General features: G+C 52.4%; 1 protein-coding gene across 1 annotated transcript in view; it reads right to left on the bottom strand.

Moving 5' to 3' along the window:
- The window catches only part of LOC144248446 (uncharacterized), a 248329-nt gene that overhangs the window by 131462 nt on the left and 90897 nt on the right, over positions 1-25970 (bottom strand). The window contains exon 2 of the mRNA XM_077790612.1: positions 1576-2531. Within this exon, the coding sequence (XP_077646738.1) occupies positions 1576-2531 (956 nt within the window). The remainder of the gene's footprint in view (positions 1-1575; positions 2532-25970) is intronic.

Genomic DNA, 25970 nt, shown 5'->3' with positions numbered 1-25970 from the left:
GCTGTGTGTCTCCATCTCATGACTCAGCAGGAGTTTCTCCAATAATGAAATAAAGCTTTAGCCTGAAGCTCCCACTCTGCACATGACAGGAGTGTGTGTGACATCCTGGCTCTTTGGCAGCCTGGGGACTCCTGGGATGTCACTGTGGAGCCCCCGTGAGTGTCTGTGACAGATCGGTGCCTTTGCAGCCCAAGGTGCCCTGGGATGTCACCATGGAATGGCTGTGACTGCCTCTGTCCACACGGCTCTTTGCCATCCCCAGAAACCCTTGGGAGGTCTCCATGGAGCCCCTGTCTCTGTGTGTGACATTCCAGCTCTTGAACAGACTGGAGACTCTTGGAAAGTCCCCATGGAACCCCTCTGAGATCCTGTGACAAATCTCATTCTAAGGAGGCAACCATCACCAGGAAACCCTGTTGCTATGGTCAGTTTCCATGGCAACCATCTCCAGGAAACATTTTTCTATGGTCAGTTTCCATGGCAACCATCCCCAGCCCCTGTTGCTATGGTCAGTCCCTGGGCAGCTCCATGGAGACCCCATGCCAGGGGTGGTTGCCATGGACACCAGCTCAGGCCTGGAGCCCGTTGCCATGGCAACCATTGGCACTCCCATCCCCAGGCTCATGGATCCCAGAACCACAGAATTGGCTGAGCTGGGAGGGACCCATCAGGATCCTCGAGTCCAACTGCTGGCCCTGCACAGGACACCCCAACACTGCCAGCCTGGGCCTGGCAGCGCTGTCCAAACGCTGCTGGAGCTCAGAGAGCCCTGGAGCTGTCACCCTTCCCTGGGGAGCCTGGGCAGTGCCCCAGCAGCCTCTGGGCAAAAACCTTTTCCTGAGATCCAACCTAAGCCTGCCTCAACTCAGCTGCAGCCGCTCCCTCCACTCCTGTCCCTGGGCACCAGAGTGAAGAGGTTCCCTCAGCCCCAGCCAGGGACCCGCTCCCAAGGCTGCTGCCATGGCCACCAGGGCTGGCACCAGCTGGGATGCTCGGTTTCCACAGGCCGGGGTTCAGGAATGGCATTTCTCAATTTCCTGCTCCTGCTAAAACCTTGCATGCACTCATTGCCCTCCCACCTTCCATTGAAGGAAAAAAGGGAAAGATCTCAGGCTGGGATAAGAACAATTTACTGGGAACAGCAACAAGATAAGGAACAAACAGAAACAGAAAAAATATTAACAACAGAAGGGATAAGAAAACTATTTACAGGGAAAACTACATCACCATCAATTGTATCTTCCTGGCCACGTGTTTCCTCCTGCATGGAAAGGACACCCGTCTCCTCAGGGAAAGACAGAGAGAGTCCCTTTCCTGCCCCTGGCAATGACCTGAGGTGGGAGTGAATGTAGTGACAGGGCCATGGCCAGACCCTCATGTTCTTCAATCCCACATCAGGTCATTGGTAGGGGCAAGAAAAGGGACATATGTCTTCCCAGCATGGATCACAGGGAACATGGATCACCAGGGCTCTTCCCAACATTGTCCTCCAATGGGGAATGAAGATGGATCAGTGCACAAAGCTCTTCCTGCAGCTGGGGAATTTTCAGGACTTCCCTTACCAGTGGCTCCGTTGGTGTTTGGTCAAGTGAGAGCTCCGGGTGAAGCTCTTCCCACACTGGGGACACAAGTAGGGCCTCTCCCCAGTGTGGATGCGTTGGTGGCTGACAAGATGGGAGTTCTGCTTGAAGCCCTTACCACAGTCGGGGCAGAGGAAACGCCTCTCCTCGGAGTGAACCCGCTCATGCAGGAGGAGATTTGAGCTGCTGTGAAACCTCTTCCCACAAGTGGGGCACATGTAGGGCCTCTCCCCAGTGTGGATGCGCTGGTGCGTGACGAGGGTGGAGTTGTGTTTGAAGCCCTTCCTGCAGTAAGGGCAGCGGAAGGGCCTCTCATCCGTGTGAATCCGCTGATGTACAAGGAGATTGGAGCTGCTGTGAAACCGCTTCTGACACTTGGGACACTCGTAGGGCCTCTCCCCAGTGTGGATGCGCTGGTGCATGATGAGGTGGGAGTTTTGCTTGAAGCCCTTCCTGCAGTAAGGGCAGCGGAAGGGCCTCTCATCCGTGTGAATCTGCTGATGTACAAGGAGACTGGAGCTGCTGTGAAACCGCTTCTGACACTTGGGACACTCATAGGGCCTCTTCCCAGTGTGGATGCGTTGGTGGCGGACAAGGGCAGAGCTGCAGCTGAAGTCCTTCCCACATTCCCCACACTCATAGGGCCTCTTCCCAGTGTGGATGCGTTGGTGGCGGACAAGGGCAGAGCTGCAGCTGAAGTCCTTCCCACATTCCCCACACTCGTAGGGCCTCTCCCCAGTGTGGATGTGTTGGTGGCTGAAAAGGGCAGAGCTGCAGCTGAAGCCCTTCCCACATTCCCCACACTCATAGGGCCTCTCCCCAGTGTGGATGCGTTGGTGCCTGATGAGGTGGGAGCTCCAGCGGAAGCCCTTCCCACACTCCCCACACTCGTAGGGCCATTCCCCGGTGTGGATCATCAGGTGTCGTTTCAGATTATTGATCTGCCTGAAGCTCTTCCCACACTCCAAACACTTGTAGGGCTTCTCCCCATCAGGAAGCTTCTCAGGGACCACCAGCTCTGAGCTCTGGCTGAAGCTCTGCCCACCTTCCAGGCCCAGAGTGGGTCTTTCCTCCTCAGAGCATCCTGGGCTGGCCTTGCAGCCCTTCCTCCTCTGGGATCTCCAGGGCTTTTCCTCCCTGTTGGATTCCTGCGATGTGGAGTTGCTCAAAACAGCTTCTTCCATGAGGTTCTGCTGCAGGGATTTGTCTTTCCTGGTCTCCACGATCAGGTCTTGCTCTGGGGGAGGAAGGACAAGGAGTAGATGGGATTTGCCTCAGTGCCAGAGGGAAGGGCAAGGAGATCCCCCCAGTGCGTCCCCGGCAGGAGGGCACCAGCAGCGGGGCTGTCCTGCAGCTGGGGGCCAGGCTGGGCTGGGAGATGGAGCAGGAGAGAGGGGGAAAGGGGCACTGACTTCCTCCTCACCTGCCTTGGTGTCCCAGGGCATCTTCCTCTTCCTCACAACCTTCTTCTCCATCTGGCGAATATTTGGGTACGGGAAATCCTGTTTTGGGAGGAAAACAAGGGATGAGCACAGTGAGTTTTGTACTGGCTTCAAAGCAAACCAGGGAGAGAGTCTAAGCCAGAATGACAATTGAATAAGAAAATTAAGATCAAGGCAATGATACAGAAACACTGGCTTAATCTGACAGAGTCAGGATATAACCTGACACCTCGTTGCTCAGGGTGGTGGTAGCAGTCTGATGAAATGGTGGCTGCAGTCCAGCTCGAGTGATGAACGTGATTCTGTCAAAGCAGTGATCCTGTAGAAGGGTCTGGTCTTCCTCTGCAGGTCCAGTGGTGCTTATGGAGCTCTTGTCCTCTGGGAATCCAGTAGACAAGGTGGTCGTGGTGTTGCAAATGGTGAGATTATATCCAGGCAGGAATGCTTGGTTCCTCCCCCTGGGCGGAGCATCCCACAATGGGATGATGTAATTTTATCAGTCCTGCAGTGACACTCAATGGCCCATTAACAGAAGATGGCCCCTGGAGGGCGTTATCAGGGCTGAGCCATGGAAGAGATAAAGAACACTGCCCCACCTATTGATAACAGTTTATGGAGATGGGGACTGAAAACACTTTTGGTTACATCTGACACTGTAACCTGAAACAGTGAGGCAATCCCTGCTCGGGGTGGGGGGTGAACACCACCCCCCTTACCCAAACTGGCTCAGGTGTAAAACCCCCACCCTGGGAAGGCCACGCACACAGGGGACAATGACACACTTGCTCCGCTTCAGGAAAGATCTCTGTCCCTGTCACTCCCTTGCTCTCCCCCCTTTTCTCTTTCTTTCCATGTCTCTCTCTACCTCACATTTACTGATCAATAAAATCCACTTTGGATTTGGTCTTGTTAGCACCTTTATTGGGGGCAGAGGCATCTCTCTAACAATTTTATTATCCAGATTGCAACATTATTTTGGCACAGTGATTTCAGGGCACTGTTGTCTGACCCCAAGTGCCTTTGACAACAGCATGGTTCTCTCCTCTGAGGAGTTTGTGACTCTTTCTGGAGGAACTCTTGGAAACATGGATGCAGCTTCCTCTGAGTGACTTTTGGGAGAACTTATGAGGAAAATGGCTTTTGTGGGTGGCCAGTGTAAAGAAAATATTTTGTTTTCCTTCTCTGAAAAGTCTGTTAAAATCACTGGAGGAAAGGGACCAAATGATGCCAGCAAGACTGACAAGGATCATTCACCCCAAAGTGAAGAACACAAGGCTACTTAAATCCTACAAGAAGCCCAGCTCAAGTAGCTAAATTCCCAAATAAATCCTGAATTCACGGGCTTTGGGGGGAGAAGCATTATTTTCTTTGTCCCTGTCACCTTTGTGTTAGCTACACAGAGCTTTCCCTTCCTTTTAATTATCTGTATTGGGCCAAATTTCCATGTTTTTTGTTTTGTTTTGTTTTGTTTTGTTTTTTGGGAACCTGCCAGCATCTGAGCTGGAGCTGTGTTGGAAGTGATGAAATTTGGAATTGCCAGAGAATTGCTTCTGTTGTTGGTCTATTAATTTTTGGGATTTGTTTGTGTTTCCATCAGAAATGACTTGTGGGAAGAGCAAATCTTCCTCAAGGCATTTTATGTAGGGTTAAATTTGATTTCTGCTGAGTTTGTTTTGTCCAGTGTCCAGGGGGTGCTCAAGGGGTCTCTGGTTTTGGTTTGGCCCTAATTTACTTCTGATTTGTCTTTATCTCTTAAAAACACCTGGAAAATGACTAAAAAGAGTATTGACCAGAGATGTCAGAAGTCCCACCATTTAAGAGGTATTTGAGGTGGAATTTACAGTATGGGAATATATTCTGGAGGATTTGTGGGTTCTTGGGGGATATCTGGTAGTATTCTCCATATCTTTGCACTCCAAAAGCAAAGGTGGATTGGTCTGTCACCTCAAAGTGACTCAATCCCACCTCAAAATGGCTGGTTCCCACCTCAGTCCCATGCCAAAATTGCTCAATTCCTCAGCCTCCAGGATGAGATGGGGTTGGAAGGTGATCGGGAGAAGTGAGATCCAAATTTGAGGTTGTGGGATCAGGATTGTGTGAGGCTGGGTGGGTGTGATTTATTTTGATAATAAGTAAAACTATCAGAATTATTGATTTCTGTCCCATTCATTTTCTGTCAGTTCTGATTTGCTTTTCAGAGTGCCACCTTCTCAGCTGAATTTATTTGTGACCTCCTGTCCCAGACTGAAAAGTAAGATGTGTTCTATTTCCAATTGTATGGCAGTTGTCCTGTGTTAAGTGGGCAGTTTTTCCTTATCTCTTCCACAATCAATCCTCCCTCGGGGGAGATATCTGCTGATAATAAACCATTGAATGTCACTGCATGACTGATAAGAACTGTAACATCCCATTGTGAGATGCTCCACCCAGAGGGAGGAGACAAGCATTCCTACCTGCATCTAGTCTGGAGATTCTGGCCCACCAACACAGCTTTTTCTGGGCTGGATTTCTCAGAGGAACAGCTGCCTCTTCCTCTTCAGAGGAAGACACCCTTTCCTATAGGATCACTGCTCCAACAGAACCACAGCTGACACTGCAGGAGGACTGCAGCCACAATTCCAATTGGATTGTGGCCAACACCCTGTCCAACAGGGTGTCAGGTTGTATTCTGGCTCTCTCAGTGTTGTTTTGGTTCACTGCATTGATCATATTTTCATTTTCTTCCCTAATAAAAAGCTGTAATTCCTGGTCCCATATTTTTACCTGAGAGCCCCCCTTAATTTCAAATTTATAGCAATTCAGAAAGAAAGAGTCTACATTTCTTCATTTCAAGGGAGGCTCCTGCTTTCTTTAGAAGACACCTGTGTTTCCAAACCAAAACACCTCCTTTCTCTCCTGCCTCCTTTGCCTGCTCTGTTTCTCTCTCAGTGTCTCCCTTGACCCAGGGCAGCTCTCACCAAAGACCCTGCCCTGATTTCATTCCCAATCCATGAGCTACAACAACCATGGGGGAAGTTATGAATGCTGGCAGTGAAACGTCCCTGTAGGATCTTGCTGCACTTGGCTTTTGGCTCTTCCATAAGAGCTTTGCCTTCAAGGGCAGGAACATCTTTTCCTGGCTGGGAACTGGAATTCCAGCCCCTGGGAGCGTGTGCCATGGATCCCAGAGGGGCATCCCCGAGGCTCCCAGGGTTCTGTTTCTGCTATTCCTCCCAAGGAGCTGTGCAGGGCAGGGACAAGGTGCAGCAGCTGTGTTGGTGCTGCAGTGTCACAACAGCTCCTGGTTCCAGGAGTTTCCACACTGTCAAGAGCGGTTCCTGGGTTCCATGATGCCCTGCTGTGTCCCCATGGATATTTGGTGTCATGAAGTTCTTCAGTGTCACAATGGCCACCTCGCTCCATGAGCTTCTGCAGTGTCCAAGTGGCCTCCTTGGCTGGGCAGTGTCACCATGGACCATTGGCTCCATGCAGCCCTCTGGGTCACCATGGACTCCTTGGTTCCATGAGGTTCTGGGGGTGTCTCCATGGTCTCCTTGGATCCACAGTGTCACAATGGGCCACTGGATCCACATGGCCCTGCTGTGTCACCGTGGCCTTTTGGTTCCATGGGACCCCAGGGTCACAATTGTCTCCTTGCTTTCACATCACCCACTCAGTGCCAAAATGGCCCCTTCGTTCCATGGGGGACACAGAAGATTTATAGAAACATTCAGGAAATCCTGCATAACACAGCTGGGAATATCTGCCTGCATTCTAGAAAGAGGTTAAAGGTGAGGATGGCACCAGCAGGTTCCATCTGCAACAGAGGTCCAGGGAAAGGGCAGGGACAGAGAACTCAGCTGGGAGACTCAGAGAATTTTGCTTCCAGTGATCATTTCTGGTCACACTGTCCTTTGTAGAAAGGTGACACCACTCCAGACAGCCTGTACTGAGCAGGTGACTCCTGAGTGGGGTTTGTTGTTCAGGAAACCTGCTCAGGCTTTTCCATTCTTTCCTTCCCCAGAGAAAAACTTCTCCTGGGCCTGTGTGCAGGCAGAGCCCTGAGGAGAGCAGGTGGGACATGGTGCAATGGGCTGGGACATGGAGCTGCAGAGCTCAGGGACAAGGTTCTGCTGCAGGGCACAGGGATGTCAGTGCCAGGTGGGCAATGTCAGACATGGTGAGGCTGGGGGTGAGGAGCAGCTTGTCCAAACAGGGTCAGTCCTCAGGGGGCTCATTCTTCTACATGCCCAGACCTCCTAAGGAGACACTGAGCATCAAGGTCACCTGGGGAATGCTTCTATCAGCTCTTCTCTGAACTGGAAACTAAGAATGCTCACTTAAAGAAAAAAAGATCATGAGGTGCACTTGGAAATCTTCCTCCTTACAAGGACTCCAAACTGACTCCAATCAGGCGCACAAGCCCTGGAGATTTGCAGACCATTGAATGAAGACAAAGCACCCCTGAGAGCTTTCTGTATTTTGATGATCCCCACCATGGATTTGGGACTCAGTCCAGGACCCTCAGGCACTGAGAGAAGGCTGAAGAAGCTGCTCAAGGAGTCAGAAGCAAAACGCCAAGTCCCTTGGAGCATCACTGGGCCCCACTGAGGGCAGGGACTGCCAAAGGCTCCCAGGGACTGGTGAGAGCAGATCCTTGAGGCCAGGATTGCAGGGAGCCCAAGGCTCAGAGCAGGGAACTGCAATGCTGAGCAAGGCCTGGGCTGGCTGGGGGAAGCAGAAAGGCCAAGCCCTGAGCCCAGCCTGGCACAGCAGGGCCTGTCCCTCACGGGTGGCTCGGGGCTGTTTGTGGGGCAGGGGGATGTGAGGGGCAGCAAGGACAAATGTCACAAATCTGTGTGACCCGGCAGATCCTCATGGAACCAAGTGGCCATTGTGGCACTGTGCTGACTCATGGAATCAAAGAGACCATTGTGAACTCAGAGACCCCAAGGAACCAAGGGTCCATGGTGACCTTGTGCAGCCGCAGTGTCACAGAGGAGCTGTTGTGACACGAGGGCACACGGAGCTGAGGGGCCATTGTGACACATCAGGGCTCTGTGGAACCACAAAGCCATTGTGACACTGCAAGGCCTCATGGAAGCATGGGGCCATTGTGACACTGCAGAAGCAAGGGGAACATTGTGACACTTCAGGGCCTGATGGAACCAAGGACACCATTGTGACACTGTGGGGTCCCAGGAAACCAAGGGAACATGGAACAGGTCTGGCTGGCTGGGCCTCCTGGGGACCACCTGACAGGTCTGGCTGACCTTGGCATGTCGAGGGCTGCTTCTCATCTGCCCCTGAAGCACTGGGGTGTCGGCCTGATTTTTTAAGGTTTTCTAAGACCTTCTGAGTTTACATTCTTGTAGCAAATTTTCTCACACAAATTTCTGTAAAAAGCTTATTGCTTTGCATTCCTTCATAGAGGAGGAGAAATTTGATGGACGGTAGTTTTGTCCAGTGTCATTGGAAGGTGGCACTTTCACCCTCCAATCCACTGTCACCTTTGGAAAACTATAAATGTTGGAGTCAGAAATAAATTTCATTTCTTTTACCGTCATAAACGCAAAGGTGCCCATCATGTTTACTCATGTCCCATAGTGACATTGGGGCTTTGGGCTTTCCTTCCTATGGGAGAGAACTATTCTTCTCCTCCAGGGGCCTATAGCCAAAACTGGAATTCCTCCTCCAAATTTCCTTATATTGCAAGGATTGTTTATAGATGAAATCTGCCAGGAGAGACAGGTCTGGCTGCCTTGGCTACCCAGGGGCCACCTCTCATCTGCCTTTCAAACACTGGGACCATGTGCTTTTCTTTCTTATGGGAAAAAAACATCCATCTCAACCAGGTACCCATGGCCAAAATTGGGCATCTGCCTCCAGTATTCCCTATATCCAATGATAGCTCCCAGAAAAATGATGCCAGGAATCACAAATCTGGCTGGCCTTGGCTTCCTGAGGGCTGGCACTCATGTGCCTCTGAAACACTGGGACTCTGTGCTTTCATTCCTAATGAAAAGAACTCTTCTTCCTGTCTAGGTGTCCACGGCCAGAACTGAGATTCCACCTCCAAAATGCTCTATGTCCAAGGATAGCCCCTAGATGAAAGTTGTCAGGAGAGAGAGGTCTGGCTGGCTTGGCCTAAGGCTGGCCACATCTCATCTTCTTCTAGAACACTTGGATTTTGAGCTTTTCTTTCCTATAGGAAAAAAAAAATCCATCCTGAGCAGGCTTCCATGACCAAAACTGTGATTCCACCTCCAAAACTCTGTACATCCAACAATTGCTCCCAGTGAAATCTGCCAGGACAGACAGATCTGGCTGCCCTTGGCCTCTTGGGGATGCCTTTCACCTGCTCTCAAAACACTGGGGTCAGTGCTTTCCTTCCAATGAAAAAGACCTGTCCTTCTTCTCAAGGTGTTCATGGTCAAAATTAAGATTCCTTCTCCCAAATTCCATATATCCAAGGATCTGTCCATGACAAAAACTGCCAGGACAAACAAGTCTGGCTGGCTTGGCCTCTCAAGAGCCACCTCTCTTCACTTCTGTCTTTGAAACACTGGGGCTCTATTCTTTCCTTCCTATGGAAAAGAACTGTCCTTATCTACACAGAAATGGCCAAAATTGGGGTTCCACTTCCCAAATTCGCTATATCCAAGGGTTGCTTTCAGACAAAAGCTACCAGGACAGAGAAGTCTGGCTGCCTTAGGCCGCTGGTGGAAGCCTTTCATCTATCCCTGAAACACCGGTGTTCTGTGCTTTTCTTCCTATGGAAAAGAACCATCCTTCTACTTCGGGTGTCCATGTCTGAAATTGGGATTCCACCTCTAAAATTCCCTATATCCAAGGGTTGCTCCCAGACAAAATCTGCCAGTACCATCAAGTCTGGCTGGCCTTGGCCTCTGGTGGCTGCCCCTGCCACACTGGGGCTCGGTTCTTTCCTTCCCATGGAGATCACTGTGACACTGTGGGCACCTCATGGAACCAAGGGGATCATTGTGGCACCACTGGAGCCCATGGAACCAAGGGGCCATGGTGACACCGCGGGGCTTCATGGACCCAGAGACCATTATGACTCTGTGGGGCCTGATGGAACCATGGAGACCATTCCAACCCTTCAGGGCCCCGTGTCACCAAGGGGGCATTGTGACACCTCAGGGCCTCCTGGAAGCAAGGGACCCCATTGAAGCGAGGGAACATGGACCAGGTCTGGCTGGCTTGGCCTCCCAGGGGCCACCTGACAGGTCTGGCTGATGTTGGAATGCCAAGGGCTGCTTCTCATCAGCTCCTGGAGCAAAGGGGCTATGTGCTTTCCTTGCTATAGAAAAGAAGTGTCTGTGTTCAGATGCCCATTGCCAAAACTGGTATTATCCCTAAACAATTTCCTGTATGCAAGGTTATGTTTTAGGAAAAAACAGCCAGCTCTGGCTGTCCTTGAACTGTGGTGGTCACCTTTCATCTGCCCCTGAAAAAATGGGGCTGTGTTCCTTCATTCCTGTGGAAAAGAAATGGTCTTCTTGTCCATGGTCCATGGCCAAAATTAGAATGTGGCCTCCTAAAGTCCGTATATCCAAGGATTGCTCCCAGACAAAAGTAGCCAGGACAGACAGGATGGGTTAGCCCTGTCCTCTGGTAATTTTCACAGATCATGAGCTTAATATTTTTATTAGAAAACACCTTGGAGAGGGCCCAGGGATCTCCCAATGAGAGGTTTTGGGGGCTTGGGCACATGACCACTACATATGGACAAGTTACAGATGAGAAAGCCTGACTGGGTCTCTCTCCCTTCTGGCCCCACAGAGGTGCCGAGGCCGGCCCAGCCCCGTCTCGGCCGTGGGGCCGGGCGGCTCCTGCCGTGGGGCCGGGCCCCTTCCCAGGGAGCCGCCAGGCGCCATCGGCTGCCGGGCAGGGCAGGGGAGGCCGCGGGGCCGAGGCCGGGCCGTGGCTGCGGGTGCTGACATCTGGCCCTGCCGAGCCCTGCCCCGCCGCCAGCCCGGGCCCGGCCAGGATCCGCCGGGCCCCAGGAGCAGCCCCGGGCCGGGCCGGCTCGGCCAAGGCTCTGCCGCCCTTGGGCTTCGCCCGCAGCCGGCGGGCAGGGCAGGAGAAGCCATCGGCCCCGGCCGTGCTGCTGCTGGGCTCTGGCCTGGCTGCTGAGATCCTGGCCCTGCCCCAGCGCGGCCCAGCCTGACACAGCCCCAGCGCAGCCGCTGCAGAAACCTCCATGGCAAAACAGCTCCGGCCGCAAGCACCGAGCCCGGCCGGGCTCACGGAACCATCTGCAGCCCCGGGAGATACTGACTCTGACAGTGCTGCCATCCTCCCTCCCGTGAGAGAAAAGGACACAGGGCAGGCACACAGAGGAGCAACATGAACACACCGAGGGCAGGGAAGAGGAAGTTGAGTCCCAGATGGGAGGGATGAGGAGATGCCTTGATCTTGGGGCTGGAATCCTCTGGTAAAGCTATGGAGAAGGATGTCATTGATATATCAGACTCTCTTTTTCCCTATAAGGCATTGAAAAGTATGGGAGATGACTTGTTTCAGCAAAAATCTCCATGCTAAAGTAAGGTAATGTTGCAGTAGCTGTGATCCCATGAGAAGTTTGAACAGAGAAAGGAAGAATAGTGATGAGACCCTGTGCCTTCAGGGAGAGAAGAAGACATCTGTTCCCAGAGATGATTTCAGAAAGAGATGAAGAGAACCTTTGCTCTTAAACAGCTCATCTTGAAACTAATATCCCATAACGTGCCCTGGCCCATATGCACAGCTGTGGGAAAAGGTGGGAAAAGATATGAGGGAGTTCGTGATTGCAGATTTTTCCAGGCAGCTGCTATTTGTGGAAATGAAAAGCCATGAGAAAACTGTTTTCTTGTAGAGAAGTGTCCATAACATTAACAAGAGGAACTTCTCTGCCAAAGTGAAGTGAAGAAAACTATTCTAGAGGTGGTAAACTGACTGAAAATTTTAGGTTTTGTCTCTTTACATTGTCAGGTTATATGGAGAGAGGAAGTGTTCTGAAATTTTGTTCTGATTCTTATTACTCTTTCCTTAGTTATTTTTAATACAATCTTCTTTATACCCTTTTAAAGTTTTGAGCCGACTTTGCCTTTCTCCTAATCCTATCTCACAGCAGGCAATGAGTAAGTATATTCTAGTGAGTGCACTGGTAATTAGCCAGCAATGAACCCACCACATTAATTGAAGCATTGGCTGAGAAATTTCAAAATGGTGAACCAAAACCACTACAAAAACTTCCTGACAAACTGTAAGAGAGCAGAGAGAAACTGAGGCAGACCCATGGTTTGTCAGGACTTGCTTGATCCTAATGAGCCCCGTGGTGCATTTGGAGCTGAGACCTGGAACCTCAGGGCCTGAGAGGAGATTGCAGAAATCTTTCCTGGAGTCAAAGTCAGAGGAAAACCCTGAAGTGGTTGGAGCCTAAAGCATTAATGGGACCCACAAAGGTCCATCTATACTACAGGCTCTTCAGGGAGACCTTGGAGGAGAGACCTGGAGGCCAGGATGGCACAAAAACCTCTCAGAGACTGCAAATGGCACAAAGAACTCTCAATGTGGAAAGGAAAACCCAAAGTACCTTACAAAAGTTAAGAATCTCAAAGTATTCATGAGCCCCACTGAGTTTAAGTACAAAGCTCCCAAGGGACTCATTAAAGCAGATAATTGGGGCCATGATTGCACAAACCTATCACAGAGTGGATCAAAAGGGAAACATCAAGTACCTTAATAAAACTGAAGTACCTTGAAGCATTAATGGGCCCCACTGACTGTTGTTCCTGACAAAGCCTCTCCACGGACTAATTAAAGCAGAATATTGGAAGCCATGATTGCAGAAAGCTCTCAGAGACTCCAAGGCAAAAGCAAAAGCCAAAGTCCTTTAAAAAACCTTCAGTCCCTGGGAGCATGAAGGAGCCCCCAGGGCCATTCCTGACCAAGGCTCCCCAGGGACTCCTTCCAGCAGATCCTTGAGGCCACTGGGATGTGGGCTAGGGGGGGATGCTGAGGGCAGGACCAGGGGCTGACAGTGCCCAGCCTGGCTGGGGCTGTGCCAGGAGGCCCCAGGGCCTCAGGACAAGGTGTCTCCTCACAGCCCTTGGTGGCACAGACCCTGCTATGCCCCAGGGCACCAAGACTTGGCTTCTCTTTGTCCCCACCTGGCATCAGTGCCTCCAGTTCTCTGCTCTGCCTGGGGTCTGGGGACACTTTCTCAGTCGTGTCCCTCAGTGGGACCCATTAAAAGTCAGAGAAACATTGGAGTTGGATTCTGATTTGGAGTTCTGTAGAGGTTTCTGCAGCTCCCTCTCAGGGCCTGAGCACAAAGCCCCAGAGGGTCATTAAAGTCCTTGTGCTGTGTCTGTGCTGCTGAGCTGGGCCGGGCTCCTGGCACAGAGGGTGATCCTGGTAACCAAGCAGAGCTTCAAAAGCACATTTCTCTTGCTGAGCAGCTCTTCTCCCAGCCCAGCAGGGCTGGGGCACTGCCTGCAGCCAGCCCAGGCACAGCACAGAGGCACAGAGAGCTTCAATCAGTCAGGGCTGGGAAGGGGCTGAGAGGTGCCTGGGGCAGAATCACTGCCAGCCCTTGGCACAGGAACCGCTGGCTGCAGGACAATGCAGCTGCAGCTCCTGAAGTGATCTCCTAAAGCTGGAACATGCCAATGCCCACAGACCCTGTGAGTGCATTCTCTGCTCATCTCCTGTGCAGAGCAGCCAGGGGTGCCCAGGGCTGTCCTGCAGAGCAGGGTCCTGCAGCCCAGGGCGCTGTGCTGGGCCAGGGACTCTGCTGCCTGCCAGGGACAGCTCTCAGCCGGCCCTGGAGCTGCTCCCAGCGCTGGCCAGGAGCTGTGGGGGGAAGGAGCCACCCTGAGCAGGGCAGGTGCTGCTGCTGAGAGGGGCTGGCTGGGGCAGGGCTGCTCCCAGCTCCAGACCAGCCTGGGCACAGCTCCGGAGGACACTTCCCAAAGGAGGTAAGCCTGGGATTGCTGTAAAGGTCAGGAGGTTTCCTGAGAGTGTTTTCAATTTCATGCTTGGAGCAATATGGGAAAGTTGGGGTGATGAAGAAAACATTTTTGTTTTATACATTTTTCATATATTTCTACCTCTGTAAATTACTATTTTATAGTTATATACTATTATATAGTTATAAAATTATAATCGTTATTAACTATTAAACTCTAATTAATCCTATTGAAATACTATTATATAACTGTAATCCTTAAATAAATCTAGTACATTTCCTTACTTTTATCTTGTATTTTAGAACAATAAACTGACTGCCTAAACACATTCCTGAAATACTGCATAGTCTTATTATCAGGAAGAAGACCTACGAGAACAACATTTTGGTTTTTGACCAAAATGTGAGCAGTCACAACAAAAAGTAAAGGCATAAAAGCCCTTGTACCTACTCCAATGGTTTGAGCCTGGGGAGTGTAACTGGGGTAACTGAATCACCTATTCGATGTTCCTATTAAATACCCTAATTAATTAACCTTAATAAATTGTTGAAATCAGGGACTGGGTGTCCCCTGGGGACACTTGGAAGCTTCCAATAAAGGTCTGTTTTTTACTGTAGTCTTCTAACACCGCTGCAAGGGGTTTTATTTTTTTTTTTTCTCTTTTGATTATAGACACCAGGGGGATGAGAGAAGCAGAACAGGAATTGTAATCCCAGAATGACAGAACATTCTGAGTTGAAAGGGACACACAGGATCATCAAAGGAATGTTTGAACATTTACAGAGACTCCAGAACTGTGACTTTGGGTGGTCAGTGTCTCTGCTGGGAGCCTCCCAAAGGGCCTTCAGCCACTCCTCAGCCCTGGGCAGCAGCAGCATCACCTCTGCAGGGCCCAGCAGGGCTCTCCTGAGCTGCCCTTGCCCAGCTGCACACAGAGCCTGCCCCAGCCAGGGCCCTGCACACAGGCAGGTTTCTGTAGGGCCGGGCCCAGGGCACACAGGGTGGGATGGGCTCTGTGAGCGCTGGCAGGGACAAGGCACCTCTCAGGAGGGGATGTCCAGGCCCAGGGAGATGCTCAGGGAAGCAGAGGGGGCTGAACAGAGCAGTGCTGGGGGAACAAGCCCATCCAGCCCCTCACCTTCCCTCAGCCACAGGGAATCCTTTGCCTCTCACATCTCTCAGTGGGAAACTCTGAGTGCAGCAGGAATGCTGGGGATTTCTGACCTCAAAGAGACAGGAATCGTGTGTGGGTAGGAAATCAATTCATAAATCTAACCCCTGCCATCAATTTCTTTTAGAAGTGTAAGTGCAGATGGTACCAAGACTTGCTACAGTAGGAGTGATTCCCCTGACAAATCCTGAATATCCAGCCTTGTCCCTCTGCCAAATGGCCACAAACCCAGGGCAGCAGGGAAGGGATGGCTCCTCCAGAGCCCCCACATACAGCCCTTGCTGCTCCTGGCACACTCAGCCAGCACAGCTGGAGCTCAGGCAGGGACCTGGGTGAAGGTTTTCCCAGAGCAGGATCAAGGGTGGGTGAGTCCCAGCAGGACAGGCTGCAGGGAATGGCCCAGGTTTGGCTCCGAGCAGCCTCTCCTGACTTGTCCCTGTCCTTTCTCCATGAACAGGTGCCCATGTGCAGCCAGAGCAAATGTCCAACAGCAGCTCCATCAGCCACTTCCTCCTGCTGGCACTGGCAGACACGCGGCAGCTGCAGCTCCTGCACTTCTGCCTCTTCCTGGGCATCTCCCTGGCTGCCCTCCTGGGCAACGGCCTCATCATCAGCACCGTAGCCTGCAGCCACCAGCTGCACACGCCCATGTTCTTCTTCCTGCTCAACCTGGCCCTCAGCGACCTGGGCTCCATCTGCACCTCTGTCCCCAAAGCCATGCACAATTCCCTCTGGGACACCAGGAACATCTCCTACACAGGATGTGCTGCACAGCTCTTTTTCCTTCTGTTCTTCCTTGGAGCAGAGTATTCCCTCCTGACCATCATGTGCTACGACCGCTACATGTCCATCTGCAAACCCCTGCACTACGGGACAATCCTGGGCAGCAAGGAGGAAGAGGAGGAGGAGGAGGATAAGGAAGATGAACAGGAGGAGGAGGAGGACAAGGAGGAGAATAAAGAGGAAGAGGACAAGGATGAAGAGGACCAGGAGGAGAGGGACGAGAAGGATGAGGAGGACAAGGAGGAGGACGAGGAGGAGGAGGAGGAGGAGGAGGACGAGGAGGATGAGGAAGAGGAGGAAGAGGAGGAGGAGGAGGAAGAGGAGGAGGAGGAGGAGGAAGAGGAGGAGGTCGAGGACGAGGTCGAGGATGAGGACGAGGAGGAGGACGAGGACGAAGACGAGGAGGAGGACGAGGACGAGGAGGACGAGGAGGACAAGGAGGACGAGGAGGACGAGGAGGACGAGGAGGAGGAGGAAGAGGAGGAGGAGGAGGAAGAGGAGGATGAGGAGGAGGAAGACGAGGACGTGGACAAGGAAGAAGAGGAGGATGAGGAGGACGAGGAGGACGAGGAGGATGAGGAGGACGAGGAGGAGGAGAAGGATGAGGAGGACGAGGGGGACGAAGAGGACCAGGAGGACGAGGAGGAGGAAGAAGAGGACAACGACGATGACGACGGCGAAGAGGAGGCGGAAGATGAGGAGGAGGAATAGGAGGAGGAAGAGAGAGAACAAGGTCAAGGAGGATGATGAGGATGAGGAGGAGGAGAACGAGGAGGAGGAGGAGAAGAAGGATGAGGATGAGGACGAGGAGGAGAGGGATGAAAATGAGGAAAAGGATGAAGATGCAGAGGACAAGGAGGACAAGGAGGACGAGGAGGAGGAGGAGGACAAGGAGGAGGACGAGGACGAAGAGGAGGACGAGGAGGAAGACGAAGAGGAGGACGAGGAGGAGGACGAGGAGGACAAGGAGGACGAGGAGGAGGACGAGGAGGACGACAACGACGACGACGAAGAGGAGGTGGAAGATGAGGAGGAGGAATAGGAGGAGGAAGAGAGAGAACGAGGACGAGGAGGATGATGAGGAGGAGAACGAGGAGGAAGAGGAGAATGAGGTTGAGGAGGAGGAGTAGGATGAGGACAATGACGAGGAGGATGAGGAGGGGGAGGAGAAAGAGGAGGAGCAGGAGGAGGAAGAGGAGGAGGAGGAGGAAGAGGAGGAGGAGGACAGCGAGGAGGAGGAGGAGGATAAGAAGGATGAGGATGAGGACGAGGAGGAGAATGATGAGGATGAGGAAAAGGATGAAGATGCAGAGGACAAGGAGGACAAGGAGTAGTAGGAGGAGGAGGAGAATAAAGATGAACAGGAGGACGAGGAGGACAAGGAGGAGAATAAAGAGGAAGTGGACAAGGATAAGGAGGACCAGGATGAGAAGGACGAGGTGCATGAGGATAAGCAGGATGGGGAGGACGAGGAGGAGGAAGAGGAGGAAGATGAGGAGGAGGAGAAGGAGGAGAATGAGGATGAGGAGGACAATGAGGAGGATGAGGAGGATAAGGATGCAGAGGATAAGGAGGAGGAGGATGAGGAGGAGGACAAGGATGAGGAAAGGATGAGGATGAGGAGGACAAGGAGGACAAGGAGGACAAGGAGGAGGAGGATGATGAAGTCGAGGAGGAGGAGGAGGAATAGGAGGATAAAGAGGATGAGAATGAGGATGTGGAGGAGGACAATGAGGAGGAGGAGGAGGAGGAGGAGTAGGAGGAGGACGAGGACGAGGAGATGAGGAGGAGGAGGACGACGTGGAGGAGGAAGAAGAGGAGGAGGAGGAGGAGGACGAGGAGGAGGAGGAGGACGAGGACGTCCTCCTTGTCCTCTGCATCTTCATCCTTTTCCTCATCCTCCTCCTTCTCCTCTTCATCCTCGTCCTCCTCGTCCTGCTCCTCGTCCTCCTCCTCCTCCTCATCCTCCTCCTATTATCCTCCGCATCCTTATACTCCTCATCCTCCTCATTGTCCTCCTCACCCTCATTCTCCTCCTCCTCCTCCTCGTCCTCCTCCTCGTCCTCCTCCTCGTCCTCCGTCCTCATCCTCGTCCTACTCCTCCTCCTCCGCCTCGTTCTCCTCCTCGTCCTCCTTGTCCTCCTCGTCCTCCTCTTCCTCCTTGTCCTCTTCCTCCTCCTCCTCCTCCTGCTCATCATCCTCATCCTCGTCATCCTCCTCCTCGTCCTCCTCCTCCTCCTCCTTGTCCTCCTCCACCTCCTCATTCTCATCCTCTTTATCCTCCTATTCCTCCTCCTCCTCCTTGTCTTCCTCGTCCTCCTCCTCCTTGTCCTCCTCGTCCTCCTCTTCATCCTTGTCCTCCTCATCCTCGTCCTTTTCCTCACCCTTGTCCTCCTCCTCATCCTCCTCCTCCTTATCTTCTGCATCCTTATCCTCCTCATCCTCCTCATTGTCCTCCTCATCCTCATTCTCCTCCTCCTCATCCTCCTCCTCTTCCTCCTCCTCATCCTCCCCATCCTGCTCATTCTAATCCTCCTCGTCCTTCTCATCCTGGTCCTCCTCATCCTTGTCCTCCTCCTCTTATTCTCCTCCTTGTCCTCCTCCTCCTCCTGTTCATCTTCCTTTTCCTCCTCCTCCTCCTCCTCCTACTTGTCCTCTGCATCTTCATCCTTTTTCTCATCCTCATCCTTCTCCCCCTCATCCTCATCCTCATCCTTCCTCTCCTGCTCCTCCTCCTCCTTGTCCTCCTCCTCCTCATCCTCATCATCCTCCTTGTCCTTTCCCTCTCTTTTCCTCCTCCTATTCCTCCTCTTCCTGCTTCTCTGCCTCCTCCTCTTCCTTGTCCTCCTCCTCCTCCTCATCTTCCTTCTGCTTGCCCTAGTCCTTGTCGTCCTCCTCCTCTTCCTCCTCCTGCTCCTCCTCTTTCTCCTCCCCCTTCTCCTCCTCCTTGTCATTGTCCTCCTCCTCCTCCTCTTCGTCATCCTCATTCTCCTCTTCCTCCTCGTTCTCCTCCTCCTCATCATCCTCTTTGTTCTCTCTCTTCGTCCTCCTATTCCTCCTCCTCATCTTCCTCCTCCTCTTCGTTGTCGTCGTCGTCCTCCTCCTCCTCCTCCTCCTCCTTGTCCCCATCCTCATCCTCCTCCTCGTCCTCCTTCTCGTCCTCCTCCTCGTTCTCCTCGTTCTCGTCCTCCTCGTCCTCATCCTCCTCCTCCTCGTCCTCCTCCTCCTTGTCCTCCAACTACTCCTCCTCCTCATCCTCGTCCTACTTGTCCTCATCCTCCTCGTCCTCCTCATTCTCCTCCTCCTCGTCCTCGTCCTCCTCCTCCTCTTCCTCGTCCTCCTCCTCCTCCTCGTCCTCCTCCTCATCCTCATCCTCCTCGTCCTCCTCCTCGTCCTCATCCTCGTCCTTTTCCTCATCCTCCACCTTGTCCTTCTTGTCCTCCTCCTCGTCCTCCTCCTCCTCCTTCTCCTCCTCCTCCTCTTCCTCCTCCACTTCCTCCTCCTCCTCCTCCTCCTCCTTATCCTCCTCCTCCTCGTCCTCCTCCTCCTCCTCCTCCTCGTCCTCCTCGTCCTCCTCCTCCTCCTCCTCCTCCTCCTCCTCCTCTTCCTCCTCGTCCTCCTCCTCCTTATCCTCCTCCTCCTCCTTCTCCTTTTCCTCCTCCTCCTCCTCCTCCTCCTCCTCCTCCTCCTCCTCCTCCTCCTCTTCCTCCTCGTCCTCCTCCTCCCTCTCCTCCTCCCTCTCCTCCTCCTCCTCCTCCTCCTCCTCCTCTGAGTGTGGTTCTCAGGATTCAATGACTCTAGGAGTCCAGGAACCTGGAACTCTGGGATTCCATGTCTCTGTGACCCCATGGATGGATTCAGGATTGTCTCCAAGGCCACGGGGGAACGTTGGTGCCAGTGGGAGGGGCTGCAGTGCAGGGGCACCAACAGCTGAGAGGTGACTGCAGCTGCTGCTGCTGCTGCTGCTGCTGCTGCTGCTTGTGGGGGTGCTGTTGGCATGGGCAGGGCCCTGGTGTGGCTGAGCGTTGCCATCTCAGCCTGTGAGCTCCTGGGAGCTCAGGACAGGGCCAGGACTGACCCAGGTTGGCACTGCACTTGAGGACAGACACAGAGAATGGAAAGTGCCCATGGAGTGGTTCCGAGCCGTTCTGTGGGAAGGAGGAGGGAGGGAGGATGTATCCCCTGCCCAAGGCTGCCAAGGGAAGGCTTTGGGAGGGAAAGCAAGCCTTGAGCTGACACTAAGCCCTTCACGGGCTCAGTTGCCCACGCTGAGCAGGATTTCATCGCGCAGAACTGACAGGGCCAGATCCAGGGATGGGGAGGACATCGAGGCAGGCTTCAGGTGAGAAAATTCTGCAGTGCTGACAAAGAGAGAGACCTCAGCCAGGTGAGGGAGGCAGGTGGGAAAGGCTTTGTGCCGTCCCTGCTCAGAAGGGATCCTCAGCACAGCCCTGACGATCTGTACATAGGAGAAAACAATGAACACAAAACAACAAAAAGATAAACTGCTAGTAACCACAAGAAGCTCAAGTTCCCTGAGGTGTGAATTGGCTCAGGAGAGCTTGAGGATCTGTGGGATATCACAGAAGAACTGGCCCAGGGCATTGCCATGGCACAGGGGCAGGGAAAATGTATTGGCTGTGTGCAGCAGAGCATTGAGAAAGGCACTGGCCCAGGCAGCTGCTGCCATGTGGGCACAAGCTCTGCTGCCCAGGAGGGTCCCGTAGTGCAGGGGTTTGCAGATGGACACGTAGCGGTCATAGCACATAATGGTCAGGAGGGAATACTCTGATCCAAGGAAGAAGATAAGCAGAGAAACCTGAGCAGCACATCCTGTGTAGGAGATGTTCCTGGTGTCCCAGAGGGAATTGTGCATGGCTTTGGGGACAGTGGTGCAGATGGAGCCCAGGTCGCTGAGGGCCAGGTTGAGCAGGAAGAAGAACATGGGCGTGTGCAGGTGGTGGCCGCAGGCTACGGCGCTGATGATGAGGCCGTTGCCCAGGAGGGCAGCCAGGGAGATGCCCAGGAAGAGGCAGAAGTGCAGGAGCTGCAGCTGCCGCGTGTCTGCCAGTGCCAGCAGGAGGAAGTGGCTGATGGAGCTGCTGTTGGACATTTGCTGTGGCTGCACATGGGCACCTGTTCATGGAGAAAGGACAGGGACAAGTCAGGAGAGGCTGCTTGGAGCCAAACCTGGGCCATTCCCTGCAGCCTGTCCTGCTGGGACTCACACACCCTTGTTCCTGCTCTGGGAAAACCTTCACCCAGGTCCCTGTCTGAGCTCCAGTTGTGCTGGCTGAGTGTGCCAGGAGCAGCCAGGGCTGTATGTGGGGGCTCTCAAGGAGCCATCCCTGCCCTGCTGCCCTGGGTTTGTGGCCCTGTGGCAGAGGGACAAGGGTGGATATTCAGGATTTGTCACGGGAATCACTCCTAATGCAGAAAAGCTTGGTACCATCTGCATTCAGACTTCTAAAGGAATTTCACTTTATTTCTAAAGGAAATAGATGGCAGGAGCTGGTTTTAGGAATTGTTTTCTTACCCACTCACCATTCCTGGCCCTCTGAGGTCAGAAATCCCCAGCATTCCTGCTGCACTCAGAGTTTCCCACTGAGAGCTGTGAGAGGTAAAGGATTCCCTGTGGCTGAGGGAAGCTGAGGGGCTGGATGGGCTTGTTCCCCCAGCACTGCTCTGCTCAGCCCCCTCTGCTTCCCTGAGCATCTCCCTGGGCCTGGACATCCCCTCCTGAGAGGTGCCTTGTCCCTGCCAGCGCTCACAGAGCCCATCCCACCCTGTGTGCCCTCGGCCCGGCCCTACAGAAACCTGCCTGTGTGCAGGGCCCTGGCTGGGGCAGGCTCTGTGTGCAGCTGGGCAAGGGCAGCTCAGGAGAGCCCTGCTGGGCCCTGCAGAGGTGATGCTGCTGCTGCCCAGGGCTGAGGAGTGGCTGAAGGCCCTTTGGGAGGCTCCCAGCAGAGACACTGACCAGCCAAAGTCACAGTTCTGGAGTCTCTGTAAATGTTCAAACATTCCTTTGATGATCCTGTGTGTCCCTTTCAACTCAGAATGTTCTGTGATTCTGGGATTTCAATTCCTGTTCTGCTTCTCTCAACCCCCTTTTGTCTATAATTGAAGGAGAAAAAAAGACCTTGCAACAGTATTATAACAGTAAAGTAAAAACCAGACCTTTATTGGAAGCTTCCAGGTGTCCCAGTGGGGATGAGGCACACCCAGCCCCTGATTTCAACAATTTGTTAATGTTGATTATTTAGGATATTGAACAGGAACATCCTATGGGAGATTCAGTATCCAGTTACACAGCCCTGGCTCAACCCACTGGAATAAGTCCAGGGCCTTCTTTGTCCCAGTTTTTCTTGTCACTGCTCACATTCAAAACCCAAAATACTCTTCTTGTGGGTTCTTTCTTTGATAAAAAGATTATATAGCACTTTAAAAATGTATTTAGACAGGTTATAGTTCTAAAATCCAAGAGAAGGTAAGGAAACATACTAGAGTTAATTAAGGATCATAAATACATTAAATATATAATAGTAGTTAAAAAGAGTTATTTAAGAGTTTAATAGAGTTAGTTAAGGATTATAATTTTAAAACTACGTAACAGTAATTTACAGAACTATGAATATATGAAAAATATATAAAAGCAAAAATATTTTTATCATCATCACAACTTCATCATCTTTCTCCAAGCAGAAAATTGAAAATACTCTCAGGAAAGCTCCTGACCTTTACAGCAAACCCAGGCTTACCTTCTTTGGGAAGCGTCCTCCGGAGCTGGTCTGGAGCTGGGAGCAGCCCTGCCCCAGCCAGCCCCTCTCAGCAGCAGCACCTGCCCTGCTCAGGGTGGCTCCTTCCCCCCACAGCTCCTGGCCAGCGCTGGGAGCAGCTCCAGGGCCGGCTGAGAGCTGTCCCTGGCAGGCAGCAGAGTCCCTGGCCCAGCACAGCGCCCTGGGCTGCAGGACCCTGCTCTGCAGGACAGCCCTGGGCACCCCTGGCTGCTCTGCACAGGAGATGAGCAGAGAATGCACTCACAGGCTCTGTGGGCATTGGCATGTTCCAGCTTTAGGAGATCTCTCCAGGAGCTGCAGCTGCATTGTCCTGCAGCCAGAGGTTCCTGTGCCAAGGGCTGGCAGGGATTCTGCCCCAGGCACTTCTCAGCCCCTTCCCAGCCCTGACTGATTGAAGCTCTCTGTGCCTCTGTGCTGTGCCCGGGCTGGCTGCAGGCAGTGCCCCAGCCCTGCTGGGCTGGCAGAAGAGCTGCTCAGCAAGAGAAATGTGCTTTTGAAGCTCTGCTTGGTTACCAGGATCACCCTCTGTGCCAGGGGCCCGGCCCAGCTCAGCAGCACAGACACAGCACAAGGACTTTAATGACCCTCTGGGGCTTTGAGCTCAGCCCTGAACGTCAGGCCCTGAGCGGGAGCTGCAGAAACCTCTGCAGAACTCCAAGTCACAATCCAACTCCAAAGTTTCTTGGACTTTTAATGGGTCCCACTGAGGGACACGACTGAGAAAGTGTCCCCAGGCCCCAGGCAGAGCTGAGAACTGGAGGCACTGATGCCAGGTGGGGACAAAGAGAAGCCAAGTCTTGGTGCCCTGGGGCACAGCAGGGTCTGTGCCACCAAGGGCTGTGAGGAGACACCTTGTCCTGAGGCCCTGGGGCCTCCTGGCACAGCCCCAGCCAGGCTGGGCACTGTCACCCCCTTGTCCTGCCCTCAGCATCCCCCCCATGCCCACATCCCAGTGGCCTCAAGGATCTGCTGGAAGGAGTCCCTGGGGAGCCTTGGTCAGGAATGGCCCTGGGGGCTCCTTCATGCTCCCAGGGACTGCAGGATTTTCAAAGGACTTTGGCTTTTGCTTTTGCCTTGGAGTCTCTGAGAGCTTTCTGCAATCATGGCCTCCAATATTCTGCTTTAATTAGTCCCTGGAGAGGCTTTGTCAGTAACAACACTCACTGGGACTCATGAATGCTTCAAGGTACTTCAGTTCTTTTAAGGTACTTGGTGTTTCCCTTTTGGTAGGGCTCTGTGACAGGTTTGTGCAATGATGCCCCCAATTATCTGCTTTAATGAGTTCCTTGAGAGCTTTTTGCTGCCACTCAGTGGGGCTCATTAATACTTCGAGAAAGTCAAGATTTTTAAAGTACTTTGGATTCTCCTTTCCACACTGAATGTATCTGAGAGGTTTTTGTGCCATTTTGAGTCTCTGAGAGGTTTTTGTGCCATCCTGGCCTCCAGTTCTCTCCTCCAAGGAGTCCATGAGGAGCCTTTGTTGGGGATGGACCTCAGTGGGTCCCATTAATGCCTTGAGACACAATTGGGTGTTTCCTCTTGACTTTGCCTTTGGCAAAGTTTTGTGCAATCTCCTCTCAGGCCCTGAAGTTCCAGGGCTCATCTCCAAATGCACCACGGAGCTCATTAGGATCATCAAGTCCTGACAAACCATGGCTCTGCCTTGATTTCCCTCTTGTCTGGGGCAGTTCATCAGGAAGTTTCTGTAGTGGTTTTGGTTTGCCAGTTTGAGATTTCTTGGCCAATGCATTATTTAGTGGGTTGGTTCGGTGTTGCTTGATTACCAGTGCACTCACTAGAATATACTGTGAGATAGGGTTAGGAGAATAGCAAAGTAGGCTCAGAACTTTAAAAGAAAAGTTTAAATTTCTAAAGACAAGTTTATTAACAGTAACTAAAAGGGTAATAAGAATCAGAACAAAACTTTCAGAACACTTCCCCTCTCCGTACAACCTGACAGTGTAAAGAGATCAAACCTAAATTGTCAGCTAAAAGGGAGAAAAGTTCCTCTTGTTAATGTTATGGAGACTTCGCCACAAGAAAACAGTTATCTCATGGCTTTTAATTTCCATGAATAGCAGATGCCCAGGAAAATCTGTAATTGTGAAGTCCCTCCCATTTTTCCACAGCTTTTCCCACAGCTGTCTTTATAGCCAATGTTATGGGATATTAGTTAAAAGATGAGCTGTTTAGCAGCAAAAGTTCTTTTCACCAATTTCTGAAATAATCTTCATCTCTGGGAACAGAGGTCTTCCTCTTCCTGGGGGCACAGGTTCTCATCACTTTTCTCTCTTTCTCTGTTCAAACTTCTCATGGGATCACAGCAACTGCAACATTTGCTTACTTTAGCATGGAGGCCTTTGCTGAAACAAGTAATTTCCCCATACTTTTCAATGCCTTACAGAGAAAAAAGAGAGTCTGATATATCAATGACATCCTTCTCCATAGTTTTACCAGAGGATTCCAGCCCCAAGATCAAGGCATCTCCTCATCCCTCCCATCTGGGACTCAACTTCCTCTTCCCTGCCCTCGGTGTGTTCATGTTGCTCCTCTGTGTGCCTGCCCTGTGTCCTTTTCTCTCACTGGAGGGAGGATGGCAGCACTGGCAGAGTCAATATCTCCCGGGGCTGCAGATGGTTCCGTGAGCCCGGCCGGGCTCGTTGCTTGCGGCCGGAGCTGTTTTGCCATGGAGGTTTCTGCAGCGGCTGCGCTGGGGCTGTGTCAGGCTGGGCCGCGCTGGGGCAGGGCCAGGATCTCAGCAGCCAGGCCAGAAGGCTGAGATGGGGCTGGGCCGGCCTTGGCACCTCTTTATGGCCTGAAGGGAAAGAGACCCAGCCAGGCTTTCTCATCCTTTAACTTGTGTCTGCACAGAGGCATTCCTTAGTTCCTTAAGTTTAACTGATTGTCCATTCTCAAAGCTAATTACTGATTGTTTTTTTGTCAGACACAGAGGAAACTGCTAGCAACTTCTCTCAGGACATCACTTCTGTGATGCAAAACCACCACAGCAGCACAGAGCACAGAGCTCCTTTGTCCATATGTAGTGGTCATATGCCCAAGGCCTCAGAACCCCTCCTTGGGAGATCTCTGGGCCCTATCCAAGGTATTTTCAAATGAAAATATTCAGCTCATGGTCTAAGAAAATCATCAGAGGACAGAGCCAGCCAGACCTGTCTGTCCTGGCTACTTTTGTCTGGGAGCACTCTTTGGATATACGGAATTTGGGAGGCTAAATTCTA

This window comes from Lonchura striata, unplaced genomic scaffold, assembly GCF_046129695.1.
Source record: "Lonchura striata isolate bLonStr1 unplaced genomic scaffold, bLonStr1.mat Scaffold_127, whole genome shotgun sequence".
Lineage (NCBI taxonomy): Eukaryota > Metazoa > Chordata > Aves > Passeriformes > Estrildidae > Lonchura > Lonchura striata.
Note: the sequence above shows the minus strand (reverse complement) of the source record. Positions and strands in the feature narration are given on the sequence as shown.